The sequence below is a fragment of the Spea bombifrons genome, chromosome 3 (genome assembly GCF_027358695.1).
Source record: "Spea bombifrons isolate aSpeBom1 chromosome 3, aSpeBom1.2.pri, whole genome shotgun sequence".
Lineage (NCBI taxonomy): Eukaryota > Metazoa > Chordata > Amphibia > Anura > Pelobatidae > Spea > Spea bombifrons.
In genome coordinates, this window is record NC_071089.1 from 33421932 (window position 1) to 33440312 (window position 18381).

General features: G+C 36.4%; 1 protein-coding gene across 1 annotated transcript in view; it reads right to left on the reverse strand.

Annotated features, from left to right (window-relative positions):
* Nucleotides 1-313: 313 nt before the first annotated feature.
* Nucleotides 314-18381, reverse strand: part of ADGRG6 (adhesion G protein-coupled receptor G6) — a 75944-nt gene continuing 57876 nt past the window's right edge. Inside the window, exons 17-29 of the mRNA XM_053461059.1 lie at nt 17946-18159; nt 17124-17289; nt 16596-16736; nt 14475-14603; nt 13897-13942; nt 12478-12587; nt 8877-8998; nt 8502-8770; nt 5463-5568; nt 4212-4495; nt 3861-3962; nt 3059-3214; nt 314-555 (exon numbers count right to left, since the gene is read on the reverse strand). Of these exons, the coding sequence (XP_053317034.1) occupies nt 377-555; nt 3059-3214; nt 3861-3962; nt 4212-4495; nt 5463-5568; nt 8502-8770; nt 8877-8998; nt 12478-12587; nt 13897-13942; nt 14475-14603; nt 16596-16736; nt 17124-17289; nt 17946-18159 (2024 nt within the window). The 3' untranslated portion in view covers nt 314-376. The remainder of the gene's footprint in view (nt 556-3058; nt 3215-3860; nt 3963-4211; nt 4496-5462; nt 5569-8501; nt 8771-8876; nt 8999-12477; nt 12588-13896; nt 13943-14474; nt 14604-16595; nt 16737-17123; nt 17290-17945; nt 18160-18381) is intronic.

Below are 18381 nucleotides of genomic sequence, written 5' to 3' on the forward strand. Positions count from 1 at the left end.
GCTTATGGTCGCCCTAGGTTATTTTTTTGAATTTACAAAAATTAAAGCTCAAAGGTCTCCATGTAGACAAGGTGCAGCACACACCATCAACCTTAAAATAAACCGTTTTTAAATCCCATTGACGGAGATTAGAAATCCTACAAAGGCTGCCGAATAAGGCTTTCAAAACTGAAAGTTCTTCAGATTTTCTTATATTTGCAGTTATTTAGCGGCAGATCGTGGAAAGTGCCAGTTCCAAGCCAAGTTTTTGTTGATGACAATTCAGGGTCTCTGCTTTTAGCTTCTAATCATTGGTTTTGCATGCATTTTCCCCTTTCCATTTGTGTGAGGCCAAGCGTATCTTCATGCCATAGATTATTGTGGTTTTCACTTGGACCTAAAATTTGGTGCTATGGCTAAAAGAATCTGACAAGATGATATTTTTATAGAAGTTGTCAGAGTGGGAATGGCAATATCCTTTGACTTTGTCAATAACATGATGAACTTGAAGAATTGAAGTCTGTTCACCATCCACCGGTGCAAACTTGACAGAAGGCCTCTGTCCAAAAATATAACCTGTCAAAACAAAATATATACATATCTTTATTAGCTATTTACACCTTTTTTATTGTGCTGTTCTATCATGTCTATTTAAAGTAGTAGCTATTTTTAATTTACAGTTTCAAGTTGTCTTAAACAATAATTTTGTAAAGTTGAATACTGACAATTTTAAAACTAGGCGGTATAATTTTCTTAAATACTTTAACACTAACAGCTTTTAGTAGTTATTTATATATAATTGGGTGTATAAACATATAATGCTATTCAGTTGCAAACAGGTGACGAGGCCTGATCACTCTTTATAGCACCATGTCATGCAGTGGCATATTAAGCCTAGGCCTAAGGTAGCCTTGTAACAGGAAATACAGGCTGTAAGCAGGTGCCACCCACAAGGAAACTAAGCTTTCTTCAATTATGTGATATATATATATATATTTATATATATATATATATATATATATATATATATATATATATATATATATATATATATATATAAAAATTTTACCAAGCCAAAGTCACCATGGAGATATAAAGTCATGAATAAGCACATGCACTGAAGTGTGTTTGTGTGAGTATGTCACAGGCAAAGCATGATGTCAAGCACTGTATATGATAGCTAAAAATACCCTGTACACCAGGAATCCATACAATGGGGTCCATTTATAAAAAGTTGAGGCAGTTGAGGTTAATGTTTACCACCCTAAATGACCATAACTCTTTCACCATTTTAGCATACCTTTGTTCAACAATTAACAAATAATCCAGCATTAATTATTAAGTGTAGATAAAGTGCATAACAAATATTTTTTTGTTTAAGTCTTAGTTACAAATAATTTTAAAAAAAGCCTGAACAAAAGACTGATCTAAAAATGTCTTAAAATACCAATTTGCTCCCTGTGAACATATATATTGATTTATTAGCCAAAGAGAAAATGGGAGATGGGACTTCTGAGGTCCCAAAATCTTTTTCTATATTGGCCCAATAAAAGGTAGCATTTCTTTTTGATCTCAGACTGGGGAGTGTCAATAGGCTCTACCCATTCCTCTCCTGGTTCTTTCCACTCCCACCCCTGACTTCAAAATGAAATGACAGTGAGCGTTCTTTTGGTGAAGACTTGTGGGCTTCCTAGGTATGTGCGTAGTAGTCGTGCCAGTGTGGCTGGTGACAGCCAAAATGACAGCTGGCGGCACGCAAAATTAATAGAAACATAGATTTGTGATATCATGTCGGGATTATACAACTTCCTACTAATTGACCTAGCCCTCCTACCTTTCACCACTCCCACCCATCCTCACTACAGCTAGATTAATCTTTCTCTGACACCATTCCACATCTGCTGCTCCTCTTTGCCAATCGCTCCACTGGCAAATCCTTTTAAGTATGTAAATGTTTCTATCACATCTTCTCTTCTTTTCTCAAAGCTATACATATTAAGCTCCATTAGTCTTTCCTGATAATTTTTTACCCTGCAAACCATTTGCCATTTTGGTAGCCCTCTTCTCAACTCTCTCCAAAATGCCAATATCCTTCTGAAGTAAGAGTCTCCAGAACTTTACACAATATTCAAGGTGAGGTCTGACCAGAGATCTGTAATGTGGCAGAGCCAACACCTTATTCATTAAGTTAATGAAAATTGCTACGTGGTTGCTCTGCTGTCCGGCACAAGAGTTAATAAATAAAGAGCAGTGTTCACATAAGCACACTGTTGGTGTTACACTTTCAAGAACAATACAGATCAGGTTTGGTGCAACAGAGCAGAAAAAAGCAAATGCAAATCTTTGTCGACCACCAGAAAGGAGAACCAAAGGCCCAAAGAGAAGTAGCAGAATGATTAGACCAAAGTCTTTAAATTTCCCTTAGATGACTTCATGCAAGAGCACCCCACCCTTTGGTTGAAAGATCATGCATCCAGCAACAAACCTTAAAGAAACATTACCTGGATGACTCCACCTCTGTTTAAGGAATGCTCTTAGAGGCCATTATCTATACCATAAACATGAATGTCTGGGTCAATTGTGCAGCAGGAAAATGAACATTAACCATAAGAAATATACAGCATTAAGTGAAATTTAGAAATGGCTCTTTTAACTAGGCTTCCATTACTTGGAAGCCATATAACAATATTGTAAAAAAAAATTATGATCCAAACTGTAAAATTCAAAATCTAACCAGCTAAATACAATATAATTGTCGTTATTGTGCACAATAACCTCTCCAACCCACTGGGAATTCTGCTCAAATGGCTGATTTAATATAGTATTATGTGTCCACCTCAGCAGTGGACAAACCCTTTTGATAAAAAAAAATGTGGATATATAACTTTTTTGTATAAATTGCTGACAAATAATGATAACTTGCTTGTGATAATGCTGTATTTCGTTAATACACATCAATAATGTTTATTGTTTTTTTAATGCCAACGATAACAGCCACAAGACAAAGTATTATCACTATAAAAACTTTCACATATATGTTGGAAAAGTTCACTAAACATTCTTTTATCAAGGACCTTACCTGTGCTGCTGTTTCTTTTAAAGAAAGGGTTTGAGCTAGATTTTGATTTAGACGTCCAGTAAGTAGAGTTCGAGCCTATTGAACTGGAGGAAAGGGATTTCCCCAGATTATCTGAGCTGACCTTCTTTGTGTTGTTAGTTGCCGTTTTGCTCCAGTCTGCAAAATAAAATAGTAAAGGTTCCTATTTAAGAGAAGGAACAGCCACAGATAAGCCCCGAGACATTTACAATAAACACAGAATAATATTCTGTGTGTTATGCTAATGCAAATTCGTACTGACACCATTTGTCTACACTTCCTAATTCACCTTCCTAACACACATTACAATGATTCGGAAATCAGGAGATTAATGTAAAATGAAGTGATGGTTTTTCTTTGAACTTTTTTATATCATGGTATATAAATATTGCCTACAACTCATCACCAATCACATTATAATAATATATTGGGGTCATTAATATTTTATAACTTGTGATATAACACCATCTTCCACATTCTACATTCTACAAGTGTTTTTTTTCTATCAGCTAGCTAAACTTTTATTTTAATAATTTATTGAGGATTTTAAAGCTCAGCTTCAATAAAAGTTACACTTTTTTTTTTAGGTTTTGCTGAACTACATAGCCCAGAAGTGACATGTCATTTTGTCTGGTTTCCACTATAGATCAGTGCTGTAGGACGTTCTAATGCCCACTTCCTGAGAGTCCCTGGTGACTGTAATACAAACTTGTCCATGTTTTTATTAGTTAAGCTTTTTCCAATGTCTGATATCTGGTACAATGACTAATTGAAAACACCATACCTGAATTATCAGGGAGTCTGAGTTTACCACAGCAGAGATAACGTCTCCATTGCTTTTGGACATTTTCTTTTAATGCACAGTGGAAAACAAATATAAATAAACCTGTAACAAAATGTTTTTGAAATTAGTGGCAGTCTACAAAGTACACCACTACCCTTTGTCAATACTGCATATACTTGAATATTGTATAGATGCATACTGTTTGTGTGTGTGTGTGTGTGTGTGTGTGTTGGCAAAACAAAAGAAAAGCTACATAACTGGATGCTAAGGGAAGCAAAAATATGCACAAAAGTAATTCACAGACATGATGATATGATGCTGTTAGTTCATAGGTCTACATTGACAAGTTACCTTGCAGCGAGTTGAAAATAGTAAACAAGTACATGAATGTGATAGTCAGGGAACCCCAGGCAAAGAAAGCAAAACCCCAGGTCATTCCCAGAAGGAACGTTAGGCTGACGACGCTGCGCAGGTTCCGTAAGATCTCTTCCCGAATGCTACGATTGGTCCTCTTTCCATTCCTTCCACAGATCTGGATCATCACCACAATGAACATGGCTATGTTCATCAGGAACATAATTACGAAGTAACCAACACAAGTCACATAGAAAACGATGTTGTTTGTGATCCAGCAGCTAAAACAGAAAGAATTACCATAATTAAAGTTACCATAATTCATTTAGGCATGTTATATATTACCATTATTTATTTCCATAAAAGTATATTGTATGCGAGTAAACCTTTAAAGGGTTTTTTTTAGTTTCTGATGTTAAATGATCAGGGTTTTACAACTGGCTTGCAATTACTTATTACTTTTAAAAAGGGGTGTTTAAAAGGAAACGCCAATAATACAACTTAAAAGTACTATGAGGTTTTCTGCTTCTAAATGTTTATTCTCATTTAATAACATGTATTGAGACATCTGTCTGTTTGCTTTGTGTAATAGTTGTGCTATACAAAGCTTGCAAACACAAAAACTAAATCCTTATCATACTGTTTTGTGCTACACAATAGAAAACCTCAATCCTTATCTCCCTAGGGCACCATATCACTAATGAATATCTCCCGGGAAAGGACTTCACATATACAAAGATAATGATGGCAGAAAGGAAAAGACAAATGGCCCATGTTTTCTGCCTGTCTTCAATCACATTTTGCTTGTTCATTTTACAGGATAGCTTTATATGCAGATCCCAAGATTCCTTAAATTCCTTTATTGTGTTACTATTCCAGGTCTCTACTACCCTTCTTGTAAAGCAGAATATTATTAAATTACCTCTTATTCCCCTGCCCTCTAACTCTGTCATGCCCTATTCTGGCACTCCTAATTTTATGAAAAAGGCTCCCTTCTTGTATTTTACTACCTAAATTGTGACCTTGAGGCCTAAACATAAAGGTTCTAAGTTGTATTCCTAAACTCAAAAGCAGTTAATTCAATATATAGATCCTGTAGTTGGATTGAAAGGTTGCCACTTGGAGAAATAAACACGTCAATTCACTGAGTGCTAAGTTGTGTGTATTGTTAACATTTATTTCAGCCCAATTATCGAAAATTACTGAATAAAAGGTAAAAAAACAATTATGCTGGATTTAATTACTTACAAAGGATCCCCTCCGTAACCGTCATTTTTCCCATACATGCTGCTTCCATAAGCGCTCTTGCTATGAGTACTCGCAAGTACAACAGCAACCACCACAGCCGGTAAACCTATAATGCAAGTTATATTTATATTGTTGAATGACTTAACTTCTTTAAAAGAAAATAACTTAACAAGTGCATTTAAAATGTGATAAATTGCAAACAAAAAGCACCTATTCTTATACAGTTAACTGTTAACAGATAAAGTTGACCTAGCATGAAAAACTTTGCTTCAACAAAAGGTATACAAAAGTGTCCTCATGTTGTCAATATGAACATGAGATGTCTAACCAAAATTCTGGTTCTGTAAAAACCACCTGAAATGAATTCTTAGTTCATAGAAGGATGGCTCTATGAAGATAAAAACAAGTAACTAATCAATATACCGTATTGGCCCGAATATAGGCTGCACTTTTTTCCCCACTTTAAGTCTTTAAAGTGGGGGTGCGGCCTATATTCGGGGTCTAGCGCCCGACGCCCGGGACATGCAGTCCCGGGCGCCGGGCAGGCAGCGGGGTTAGGATACAGATCCCCCGCAGCGGTGCAGGGGACCTGCATCCTACTCCCCGATACGCTCAGACAGCCTCCCCTGCCAGCACTTCCCACGGGGGGGGGATTTGTGCCGGCACGGGAGGTTGTCTAAGCACATCGCGTGGACGTTCACCGGCAGCGGCGATGCGCCGCTGCCGGTGAACGTCCGCACTATGCATTTTACACCCCCCCCGACTTACCAGAGCAGACTCCCGGGTGTCTTGCAGGGCCGGCGGAAGACATCTATGCAATACGCGTATACAACTTCCGGTGCCGGCACTTCCGCTGAGTGCCGGCACCGGGAGTTGTATACACGATGTGCATAGATGTCCCCCTCCGGCCCCGTAAGACACCCGGGAGTCTGCTCTGGTAAGTCGGGGGGGGGAGGACAGTGGCAGCATATCTCGGGGGGGGGACAGAGTGGCAGCATATCTCGGGGGGGAGGACAGAGTGGCAGCATATCTTGGGGGGGAGAGGACAGAGTGGCAGCATATCTCGGGGGGGGAGGACAGAGTGGCAGCATATCCGGGGGGGGGGGGGAGGACAGAGTGGCAGCATGTTTTTTGGTGCTTTTTTAAAGAAAAAAACTTTTTCTTTAAAAAAGCACCAAACTTTTAGGGTGCGGCCTATATACGGGGGCGGCCTATATCCGAGCCAATACGGTAGGTAGGCAAACTCCCAGTCAACTTTATATTAAGTTACAAATCTGTCCAGAGCTGAGCCTTTCTTAGCGTCCAGCCCTTGCCTACATCCTGTAGAAATGTAATTGTGTTTATAATGATGAATAATGATTTTGTTATTTACTCTACGACTGGCTTGGACCTAGACAACTACATAGTTCATCTTAGTAGCAAGCTCATCAGTGGACCCCTGGACAAACCAATAATAATAGGCCCTAGACAAATTCTGTTGACTGGATGAAGAGGTCTTGCCCTTTTTTCACAATTAAATCAGAGATTCTAGACTTAAATGCACAGAGACGGGTCTCTTCTTTAAGATCCCTTACAAACCAACCCAAGCCATTCATTTTACACGTCAGCCATCTTGGGGTACGTCTCTAAAAGCTTGGCACATCTAGCCACTGGGATTGTTGCCCATTCTTCAAGGCAAAACTGCTCCAGCTCCTTCAAGTCGGGTGGGTTCTGATTGTGTACAGTCACACCACATTTTCTCAATTGGATTTAGGTCTGGGGTTTGATCAATCCAAGACATTTAAATATGTTTCCCCTTAAACTACTTTTCCCCTTAAACAGTTTTAGCAGTATGCTTAGGGTCATTGTCCTGCTGGATGATGAACCTCTGTCCATATCTCAAATCTCTGGAAGACTGAAACAGGTTTCCCTAAAGAATTTCCCTGTCTTTAGCAGCATCCATCATTTCTTCAATATTGACCAGTTTCCCAGTCCCTGCCGATGGAAAACATCCTCACAGCATAATGCTGCCACCACCATGAATGGTGTTCTTGGGGTGATGAGAGGTGTTGGGTTTGCCACAGACAAAAAGCTCAATTTAAGTCTCATTTGCCCAGCGTACCTTCGTCCATAAGTTTGGGGAGTCTCTCACATGCCTTTTGGTGAACAGCAAATGTGTTTACTTATTATTTTCTTTAAGCAATGATTTTTTTTCTGGACACTCTTCCAAAAAGCCCAGCTCTACGGAGTGTATGGCTTAAAGCGATCCTACAGACAGATACTCCAATCTCCGCTGTGGAGCTTTGGAGCTCCTTCAGAGTTATCTTTGGCCTGTGAGTTTTTGGTAGGCGTCACTCTACAGCAGTCTTGTTGTGGTGCCATATTCTTTCCATTTCTTAATAATTGATTTAATGGTGCTCCGTGGGATGTTAAAAGTTTTGGATCTTTTATTTTTTTTATAACCCAACCCTGATCTTTACTTCTCCACAACTGTGTCCTTGACCTGTTTTGGGAGCTCCTTGGTTTTCATGATGCAGTTTGTTTGATAGTGGCCCTTGCTCAGTGGTGTTACAGAACAGGCGTGTATATATATATATATATATATTTATATATATATATATATATATATATATATATATATATATACTGAGATCATATGACACTTAGATTGCACACGAGTGGACTTATTTAAATACATGACTTCTGAAGGCAATTAGTTGCACCAGATCTTTTTTAGGGGCTATATATAAAAGGGGGTGAATACATATGTATGCACCATATTTAATGTTTCAGCATATATATATTTACGTATTTTTAAGCATATATTTTTTATTTTTTTCAGATTTTTTTTTTAAAGTTATTTTCTTCATTTCACTTCCCCAATTGCGACTACTTTGTGTATGTCCATTTTGGACTATTTTGTGTATGTCCATTACATAAAATCCAAATAAAAATCCATTATAATTCCAGGTTGTTATGCAACAAAATCGGAAAAATCCCAAGGGGATAAATACTTTTGCAAAGCACTGTAATTTATGTATGATTCGATGTTGGACTTACCCCAACCAATAATGCAGAATTTCAAAATGTATCTCCTGATGTATGTATTGAAGACTTTAACTAGTGCAATATACATATGCACAGCTTCCAACCCCATCCATGTGAATGTGGCTAACAAGAAAAAATGAAGTAAGACAGCTACGGTAATGCAGAGCTCATTAATCTCGAATGATGCAAGCCAACCATCCAGGAGAAAGAAAAGATTGAGGAAGAGCAATGCAGTGCTCAGGTTCATTAATATTTTTGAAGGGTAGTCACGTCGTATTTTCCTAAAAGAAAAAAATATAATTGTATTATTATAAGCCAGGAGTATTGGAATCCCACTGATAAGAGAAGATAGATCTAGAAAGGACAGTAAGTTAAGATAATACTCACTCAAATGCGATATATGTTAGAAGTGTTGCTGCAGTACAAATGGCTGATATCCCACAGCCAATATATGTTATAAATGTAAGGATTTTGTTATTTTCCTGGTCAATTTCACCTCTCTGGAGGTCCTACAAAAAGAAATTATAACTTTCAGATTTCGGTTAGCTATAACAAATCACCATAAAATATCTAAAATGTTTCAAGTCCCCATATACATCAAACCGCAGGTACACCACCACATGTTGCTTGAAGGACACATCCTTCTGCTCCTCTCATCTAATTTAAAATCTGTATTAGCATGTCAGCAAGCTCACCAGAAATAAGAAATTTATTGTGTGTTTCTAGACTTCTATAAAACATGTGTAGGAACCGTTATAGGTGGTATAGGCTTTTGAAACATTGAAGGCACTGCAGTGTGTCACTGACTCTAAAATAGCAAACATCTTTTTGGTTATAAAATGATGATTTGTGATGACTATATTTCCTAGTCCTATCTAACTGAACATGTTACTAATTATGAATACCAAGCCTATTAAGAAAACAGGGGAAAAAAATCAGAAGCAAAATGTTGGTTGCGCAGAATAGATCATTTTAGAATGAATGAAAAAAAAAGATTTTTTATCTTTATTTAAAGAGTAAAAACCACCATTAATTTAAAAAAAAACACAGACTTAAGCGTGGCAGCCAAGTGTGACATGAAAACCATGGCAAACCAAATGCATTTCTTGCCAACTGGCTTAATTTAATTAGGGAAAGGCTTTTGCTTAGCAATGTAAATTTTTATCTGCCAGGAATTGAAAGCATTACGTTCTAAGACGTGATTCACAGAACTTTATCCAATTTATATTATTATTATACATATAATAATAATACATTTTGGTTTCCCAGTAAGACAAGATTTAGGAGCTATACATGGTTCATATGCAGTTCTTTCCTTTTTCCTTTACTGCTTTGACACAAGTAATTAGCTACTGGTGTCTCTTTGACCCCCCAAAAAATCCTTGCTGTAGAATAAGAATTTGGTTGTTTTGAAAAAGCTTGCTGAGCCGGCAGTAAAATATTTTTGTTGGAATGGTTTTCTAAATATTGTTAAGCCCAATAGGTAGTATTCTACTAGACACTGTAAAACTAAAAATGTATATTAAGAGACTACAAGGGTATAAATGACCATAAGAAAAATACTTGGTTATGCACATTATGACTTATAGCACATAACAGACCAAAATGTTCTAAAGGTTAGTCTCAGTCAAAATTAACATTTTGCATGTATGTCTATGGGGTTTAATGAGTTAACTAAGTTCCAAAGCAAATGCAAAGCTTATATTTATATTGTACTTAAAAATACAAGTCATTCATTACTATTCATTTAAATCCACCTTTATGTTGTGTGTTCACTAGTCTTTCTTTCGTAGATTATTTACCTTTTTCAAAGTGAATTACAGAGTTTAGCAATATAAGACAACTCTCACAGGGCAATACAGGGAAAGATACTCTGACATAAATACCGATTTGATGTCTTCTTCACTAAACATCCACAATGCAATGAACATGTAAGATTTGTAGTAACATTATTAAAATTATGTAATCATCAAAATACTTACTACATAACAAAGGCTTGTTAATTAGAATTAAAAAAACATACATAGGGGAAGTGTTCAATGGTTTATTTAAAGGATCTTAGCAAATTCTGGGCCATGGAACAAAGAGTACAAAGTGTAAAGTCCTGTAAAATTTGTCAATAATAAATTAAGTGTATTTAGAAGTTATCTGGTCATCCGCAATTTGGCTAGATTGCTTAAACTAAATGTCTACAGACTGATTGGCCTAAGTAGACACAAGAGTTATTTGTAGTTACTCTACAAGTAATTTCAGGTGGGACATTTGTGTTGGGGGGAGACAGAAGCAGGCGGGGTTGAATGCAGAAGTTGACAGGGCATGACCACCCACTTGCAGAATAGCCACCACACTGCAAGGTGGTCATGTGGAAGCTACGAATGATTTGATTTTACAGCTTCCCGGGCCTGTCAGAGGAAATCAGAGGATCTCGTTGACTGGCCCACGATCCACACTACCCACAAAGGCAGGAGAATTGGGGCAGCTATGTGGGACAGTAGGGAGCTCTGAAAATCGAGACTGCCCTGCTAAAAATGGGACACAAGGAAGGGGTACGCATGTGTAACCTATGTCAAATAGGCCAATCAAAGTTTGCAGTTCTTTAAGCTGGTCTTGATAAAGGGAGGTGGAAAGATCATCCTCAAAACCAACTGTTAGTAATAAAAAAAGTATCACCATAAGCCGAAACACTAATTTTCCCCATGTATAGCATTTACTAACACAGCTATCTTCAAAAATGTGTGTGTGTGTGTGTGTGTATATATATATATATATATGTATAATAAAAGGTGCAAAGTACATTTTCTCTAACTTCAGTCCATTTATCTATGTGTTTTTCAGTCTTGTAATATTTTATGAGTTCTATTTATACAGGTTAATGGACCTAATCAGCAATAAAATTTGCATTATGTCTTTACAAGCTTAAAAGGTAACACCTTTAACCACACCTGCTACATATATATATATAATATTTTATATATGGAGTCTCGAGAGACATTCAGACGCTAAAATGTTTTGAGGTTACATATCTTCCCTTATTTAAAAAAATAAAGTCATATGGTGTTTACACACCTAGAGAACCGAATGAGGAAACATGACAAGGTACATTGTAGGCCTACAGTATATCAGCTTATTACCTGTGCAGAAACATTATGAATGTTGCTTTATTATGTATTATTTGTGTGCAACTCAATTTGCATATATCAACCAGACACAATAAGAAGGCACACCAACAGAGACCATAGAAGGACCCAGCTCTAAATTAAAGGGAGACTCCAGCCATCATATGTACTTTAAGGCATTTTAAACTGTATGGCCCCTTTACATTTTCATGGAACCTGTCTTGCAAATACATTTGCCCGTTCCCCTGCCACCTAGCTATTGCAGCACGGGAGAGTTGTTGGTTGGACCCATCTTCCTGCACATGATACACTCACCTACAGTAAGCTCCAAGGCCGCCTTAATGAACACCGCAGGTTCAGACCCCCATGCATGGCAAGCATTGCCATTGATTTCAATGAGAGTGCTTTCCTGCCACTGATTGACTGATTCAAGTGGCCAGTCAGTGGACCATGGAGGAGTAAGTCAGCTGCTAGAGCAGCAATGTCTATGTCAGGTAAGTGTGTTTTTCTTTGAAGAGTGCATATAAAAGTACATTAATGTGCATAGTTCTTTAAAGGGGTCTCAAGGACATTAGACTGTCCATTTCAATAGGAGAACATGTTGTCCTCAAGCAAAGGTCCCAGACAGTGTACTTAATTTGTCCAGAGGACAATAAGATGTTCACGAAGGTCACATCACACTTACAGTCAGACTAGAAATCTGGTACCACTAATCCCCTATGGACCAAGGAGTCTAGCTGGATTTAGTGCTAGTCTCACTACGTGTGGTTTCAAAAACTACCACCCAACTACTAGATTTGTATACCTGTTGAAGCTGTAATCATTATCGTGGAAAAACAAGATTATTCCATTTCACAGAAAGATCTACTTACCATTAGTATACCAAAATGGGTGAGGTGATTGCACAGGCAAACTGTCTCATTAGCATTGGATTCATTGCTCAGTACTGTGCAGCCTGACTGGCTCCAGCCACCATTGCCATCTGAAGAAATACACAAAAAACATGTACAAATGCAATGAGGTTTAAAGGTATATAATGCTTGTTTATACTGTTTAGTACCTTATTATTATCATTTATTTATATGACTTCAACAAATTCTACTGTGCAGCACAATAAATTATATGAACAATAACAAATTTAAAGCTGTGATTTTAAATAAAGTTTGATCCCTTTATTACAATTTCCCTTTAAAATCCAATGTTTTTAATTTAGCAATTTTGTTTAAGGTAGATGTCTTTTACACATGTAAATTGAATTGATATTCTTGCATATACTATTTGACCTGGGAATATTAAGTACATGTTTCCCAAATAAAATCAATCACTCATTAACCTAGCAAAATGAGAATGTGTTGCAATTATTAATCTAAGGAAATGTATAGGAATTGTATCAGTAGGCTGGGGAAAGTCATTTATCTTCGTACACTTTTTCTTCCTGTGGCTTATTACATAACTCTATTGCAAGGAAGATGTGCAGGAAGGAAATACTTCAGAGGAAAAGAGAAGCCACAACCTTCAGGAATTTAGCACATTATTAGACATAAAAAATGTTTGTCAAGCAGTAAACAAATTCATACAAAATGTAGCTAGGCATTTAGTTTAAAATAATGGTATGCTAGACCTCAAGTGTGTCTAAAAAAACACATCTAAACCTAATACATTTTACTGTGTTCAAGAAATGATTGTTTCATGTTTTTCTGTGTATTCATTGGTAATTTTTCAATACAGCTATAAAGGAACAGTAAAAGTCCCTAAAATTGTAGTTTTAATCCATGTTGGTGTCATTTTTTCAAGGAGTTCAATGTATTTCACTGCATTTGATTTGAAGCATTTATTCTTTAGTTACTGGAGTTAGAAAGGTTTACACCCATGGCTGCCTCTGCTGAAACCACGAAACATTAGTATGTACGCTTCTTGCCCATGCTCATGTAGTACTCTCACTGAAGTCACTGAACCAGAAGTCAATAACATGATGGTAGAAAACCATCATTGTTCATATGTTGGCCGCTGTCACTCCCATGGACTGGAATGAAAGTTCTACTTAGGATATGCACATGCATACCGCAGTATGCTCCCTGCTTTCAGTAGAGGCAGCCAGGGGAGGAGTTAACTGAGACAGAAGAGCCCCAATACCTAAAGAATACATGCACTGATTTACATGCAGTAAAACGACTCCAATAGGCATTTAACATGAGGATTTGATATTTGAGGATTTGCTAGTGTGTACAACATATATACAAAATAAAACAACCGTAACAAATAGAATAATAGCACAAAATACAATAACATACAATTCTTATGTGTATCCCAGAAAACGCATTTTGGTTTTGAATTTTCCTAAAAGAAAAATATAGAGAAAATTATTAGTAATACTCAAAAAACACAAACACAATAGATGCATCCTTTTAAAATATTTCTTTGAATATAAAAATAATCATGATTTCAGCTTTTTATAAATCACAATCCTGTCCTTTGGATGATTTTATACCCACCCAGCCAATTTGACTGTCTAGTTTATCTATAAATATATTATTTTAAGTTAGATAGCAAGCAGATATGTACTATATACCATAATGGATTTTTAGTTGGTGTTCTTAGTATTTACTGTACAATATTATTGAACTAAATATATATATATGGGATAAATGTGGGAAAAGATTACTCTATTTACTTGTCATTGGTGGTATCAGGTCCAAAATACCCTTTAAGTATAGACCCATAGAATATAAATATAGAAATTATGGAGCTTGCATCCAGGGAAGCCTAACCTTTCTACCACATTTAAGATTTGACGGAGCTATTAAATATAACAGCATGCATTGAAAAAACACAGTATACATGTTAGTATCCTTTACAAAGCCCTCCTTACCTTGAATATTTTGTGCTTTACTGTAATCTTGACCGGGTCTGTGAGGTTACTAATCGTAAGATTTCCAATACTGCATGCCACAACGTAGCTACCAAGAATCGTGCGACTTGAACTAATCAACTCTGCATCCTGTTTTGTAGAAGATAATTTGACTTAAACCTCTATGTTTACAAAGCAGCATACACAGACTAAATGTTCGTCTTTAAATAAAACCAGCCAGTAGACAAAATCTATATAAAAACACATATAGATGAGGCCTCAACTAACTAGTACATAACTAAAAGGAATCATTATGAGATGAAAATATAGAAAATTAAATCTTAAGTGTTCTTCATGTGAAAACTAATTCTAAAGCAACATTTCCCTTGTTTTAAGGTTTCTGGTTCATTTTATTCTGTTACCTCCAATCTTATGTTCTTCTGCAACGTAATTCTAGCAAGGCCTCTTTCTCTAGGTTTAAATGCTGTCTATTTCACATACATGCATGTTATACATATATGTGTGTGTGACCTCCCCTCTACCCCCCTCTTTCGAACTATTTTTCTAAATGTAAGAAAGAATAATTAGAACCTAATGTCCTGTTTATAGTCTCAAAGTATTCATAATGTGTAATGTTTTTTTTACATCCTTAATGAATGCACATAAATTAGAATGTGAAATGGATAAATCTTTTGAACTTCCTCGCTGTAATCATCATAACGATATCACAAGCTGTAGCCTAAACAATGCCTGCTTAAAACATGCTATAATATTGTTAGATCACTTCCTTTGGAGAACAGCTTTTTGCCTCTTATCTGATGGGCACTGGAAAAAACTGCAAGGGCCAAATGGGAAAACAAATATTTGCTCTGCTAAAACGGATCTCCCAAAAATGATATTTACTGTACTCTAATTTATAACACTTTTACCCCATCCAAACTGTAATAACATTTTGTACCGCACAAAACATCATCAAAAAAGTTCATGCAAGCTATTTTAAACAGGAAAAAATAATCAAAATCTCAAGGCAACTAAGCTGTGGCAAACAACTTGGTGGTATTAAAGGTTCAACACAATAAAGAATGCGCTGAAGTAAAACATATATTAGGTATGTACAACTTTTTACATTTTCTGAAAGCCCTTAAAGGAGCAGTTTTATACAGATTATTTTAGGGATCAGTTACGCAAACAATATTAAGTGATCAGTATTTCAAGTGTTTCCGTGGCCACCATTTTTACATATCACGCAACATTTCAGGTGTTCAAACTGGGATACCGTGGTTATAAACAGATGGGGGCAAGACTATAGGAGGATGGGGCTAAGGGTGCAGGGAAGTACCAAAGGTGTCTTCCTTACTTCTCACGAGGTAGAGAAGCCGAATGCTGGGATATGACATCATATCCTGGAGCACAACTTCACTACATCATGAGGTGGCCAGGTGGGAGCTGTGCTACAACAGCATGAACTTCAATTGATTTTGCAGCTCAGTGGGCCAGTGAGAGGAGTTAAGAAGATCTTCCCAAATGTAAGAAATAGTCATTGGATAATTTCTACATAATGAGCAGCTATTAAAGGTTTATGTGTGTATGTATATTTTTCCATTTGGCTTCACACTGAAAGGCTATTTGCATTCTATAGTATCCAATGCACAACTGTCACAGTTAATAACCAATATATTTATTTTTATACATGTGCACACAGTTTTTATATGAATATAAAACCGCCATCAACATTCAGTCAGTGGAACGAAAACCTAAACCATAAATTCACTGGGTGGTAATTTTATTGTGCCAGCTAGTTTAGAAAGCCGATCCCAATAATTGCATTCACAGGAGCAATTACCGAAGCAGAAGACCCAGAAATCAATCTGAAACAATAGCTGCTGTTCTTATTTGATAACACAAGCTCATTATTTCTTCCAAAATAAGCCAAAATCTATAAATAGGATTTTGATTCAAATAATAGTCTAATTCTTTGTATGTGTCATTCAAACTAGAATCTTGGGTATGTCAGAATCTGATATGCACCTTATCATTTTCAGCACTGAAAGATAAATACTAACTTTTGCTAAATATTTTAGATATTTTTATGAAAGGCAGGTTTATAGAACATTTTCGTCCTCGTCATATCATTTTACTTGCCTGAAAAAGACCTGATTTGTTGAAGAAGGTAAACTGAGCTCTTGATACTGTGTAGAAGTCACTGGCGCTTAAACCTGAAAGTAGGTTGGAAGGCAATATAACAGACGCCAGCATATTGGCTTGATTGTCTTCCATGTCAATCTGTTGATAAAATAAAAAGCTGTTGTGAATATTATTATTATCTATAAAGTGTCAACAGATTATGCAATGCTATACAATTTAAATGGAGTGGTTAACACATACATAACAAATATACATTAATACATAGACACAACACAGGAGTTGAGGACCCTGCCTGTGTGCATGCTATCTAGCTGTATGGTACTTTTACACAAAGTTACTAGGAAGAATGGTGGGCTAATGAGGGCCCCGCTCATCAGCTTACACTCTAAAGGAATAATATGGGTAACTGAAACAAAAAAGAGGGCAAAAAAGAGAGCGGTAACATTTGCTTTTCATGTCTAATCACCCAAATAACATATACAATACATATAAATACAATGCGTGAGCTGAATGGGTGTGACTTACCTCAAAATCAGAACTGTTGCTATGGGAACCCATGCTGAAGGATGAGCCATGGTAAGAGGTTTTGTTTATCTTAGACACCCCAAGAGCCAGGTTATTTGAAACAATACTAAAAGATGGTCCAGTAAACTGAATCTTAAGAGCCAATGCTTCAATTGTTCTTAAGGCTCTGAAATGAATCATAATTCATTAGGAAGAATAATAACAGGATATACTGCAAAAACATATCAACAACATGTATGTTTAATATTGGTCTCAGTGTCTGCAAGAATTAAAACAACAGGATAAAGCATGGTGCACAAGTAAATACAACATTAAAAAACAGTTTACTATTTTAATAACATTAAGGTATTTATTTCTATGCTCTATTGATTTTTGTAGATTTTTTGGCAAGTCCATTATTTACTTATTTTACAGAACAACTGAAAGTCCACTTTTGGATGGAATAAGGTACCTTATGCTGTGTCTAGAACATACTGTAACAATGTTAGTAATAAGGAGCTAAATACTTTTTTTCTGTCATGTTTAATGATACCAAAAGAAGAAAATAAGAAACAAACAATTTTGGGTTTTTTTCGAGGGGGTGGTATTACTTATTTTATTTCTACATGCCTACATGACAAGTTTACATTACATTTGGAATCTTCCCTGTAGCAATACAGTGTACCTTAATCCCATATGAAGTGTACATTTCGAGTAGCTGAACTTATTCTGTCACTTCTGTGTCATCTTCTAGAGTTATTGCTCTTACTATTCTTCATTGCAGTTTTTTAAATAACTAATCAGGCTACTGGACACATCAGTAAGATCCGGCAAACTACTTACTTAGAAGAGGATTTTGCTAAAACAGCGTCCGAGCTGTTCAAGATATTGGAAAATACATTTATGACAGTTGACCCCAAAGCAGTATTGATATCTGCATCATTGACTATTTTTTCTAGTGTCTGGACAACATCATCAACTTTCTCTTGCGTCAACGTCTTTCCACCACCAGTCATATTGAGCAGCTGGTTTGCTAAGTCTTCAGCATTTTCTGCATCTGAAAAAACAGAGAATTTGAACATCCATTCAAAAAAAAAGGGTTGTTAGGTTTTACAATGTAAAAAATCAGTATTATTAGCAAAAATCAGCATGGTTTTATGAAACATGGGTCCTGTCAAACTAATTTAATTGCATTCTACGAAGAAGTAAGTAGAAGTGTCGATCAGGGGGTTGCAGTGGATGTAATCTACTTGGATTTTGCCAAGGCGTTTGACACGGT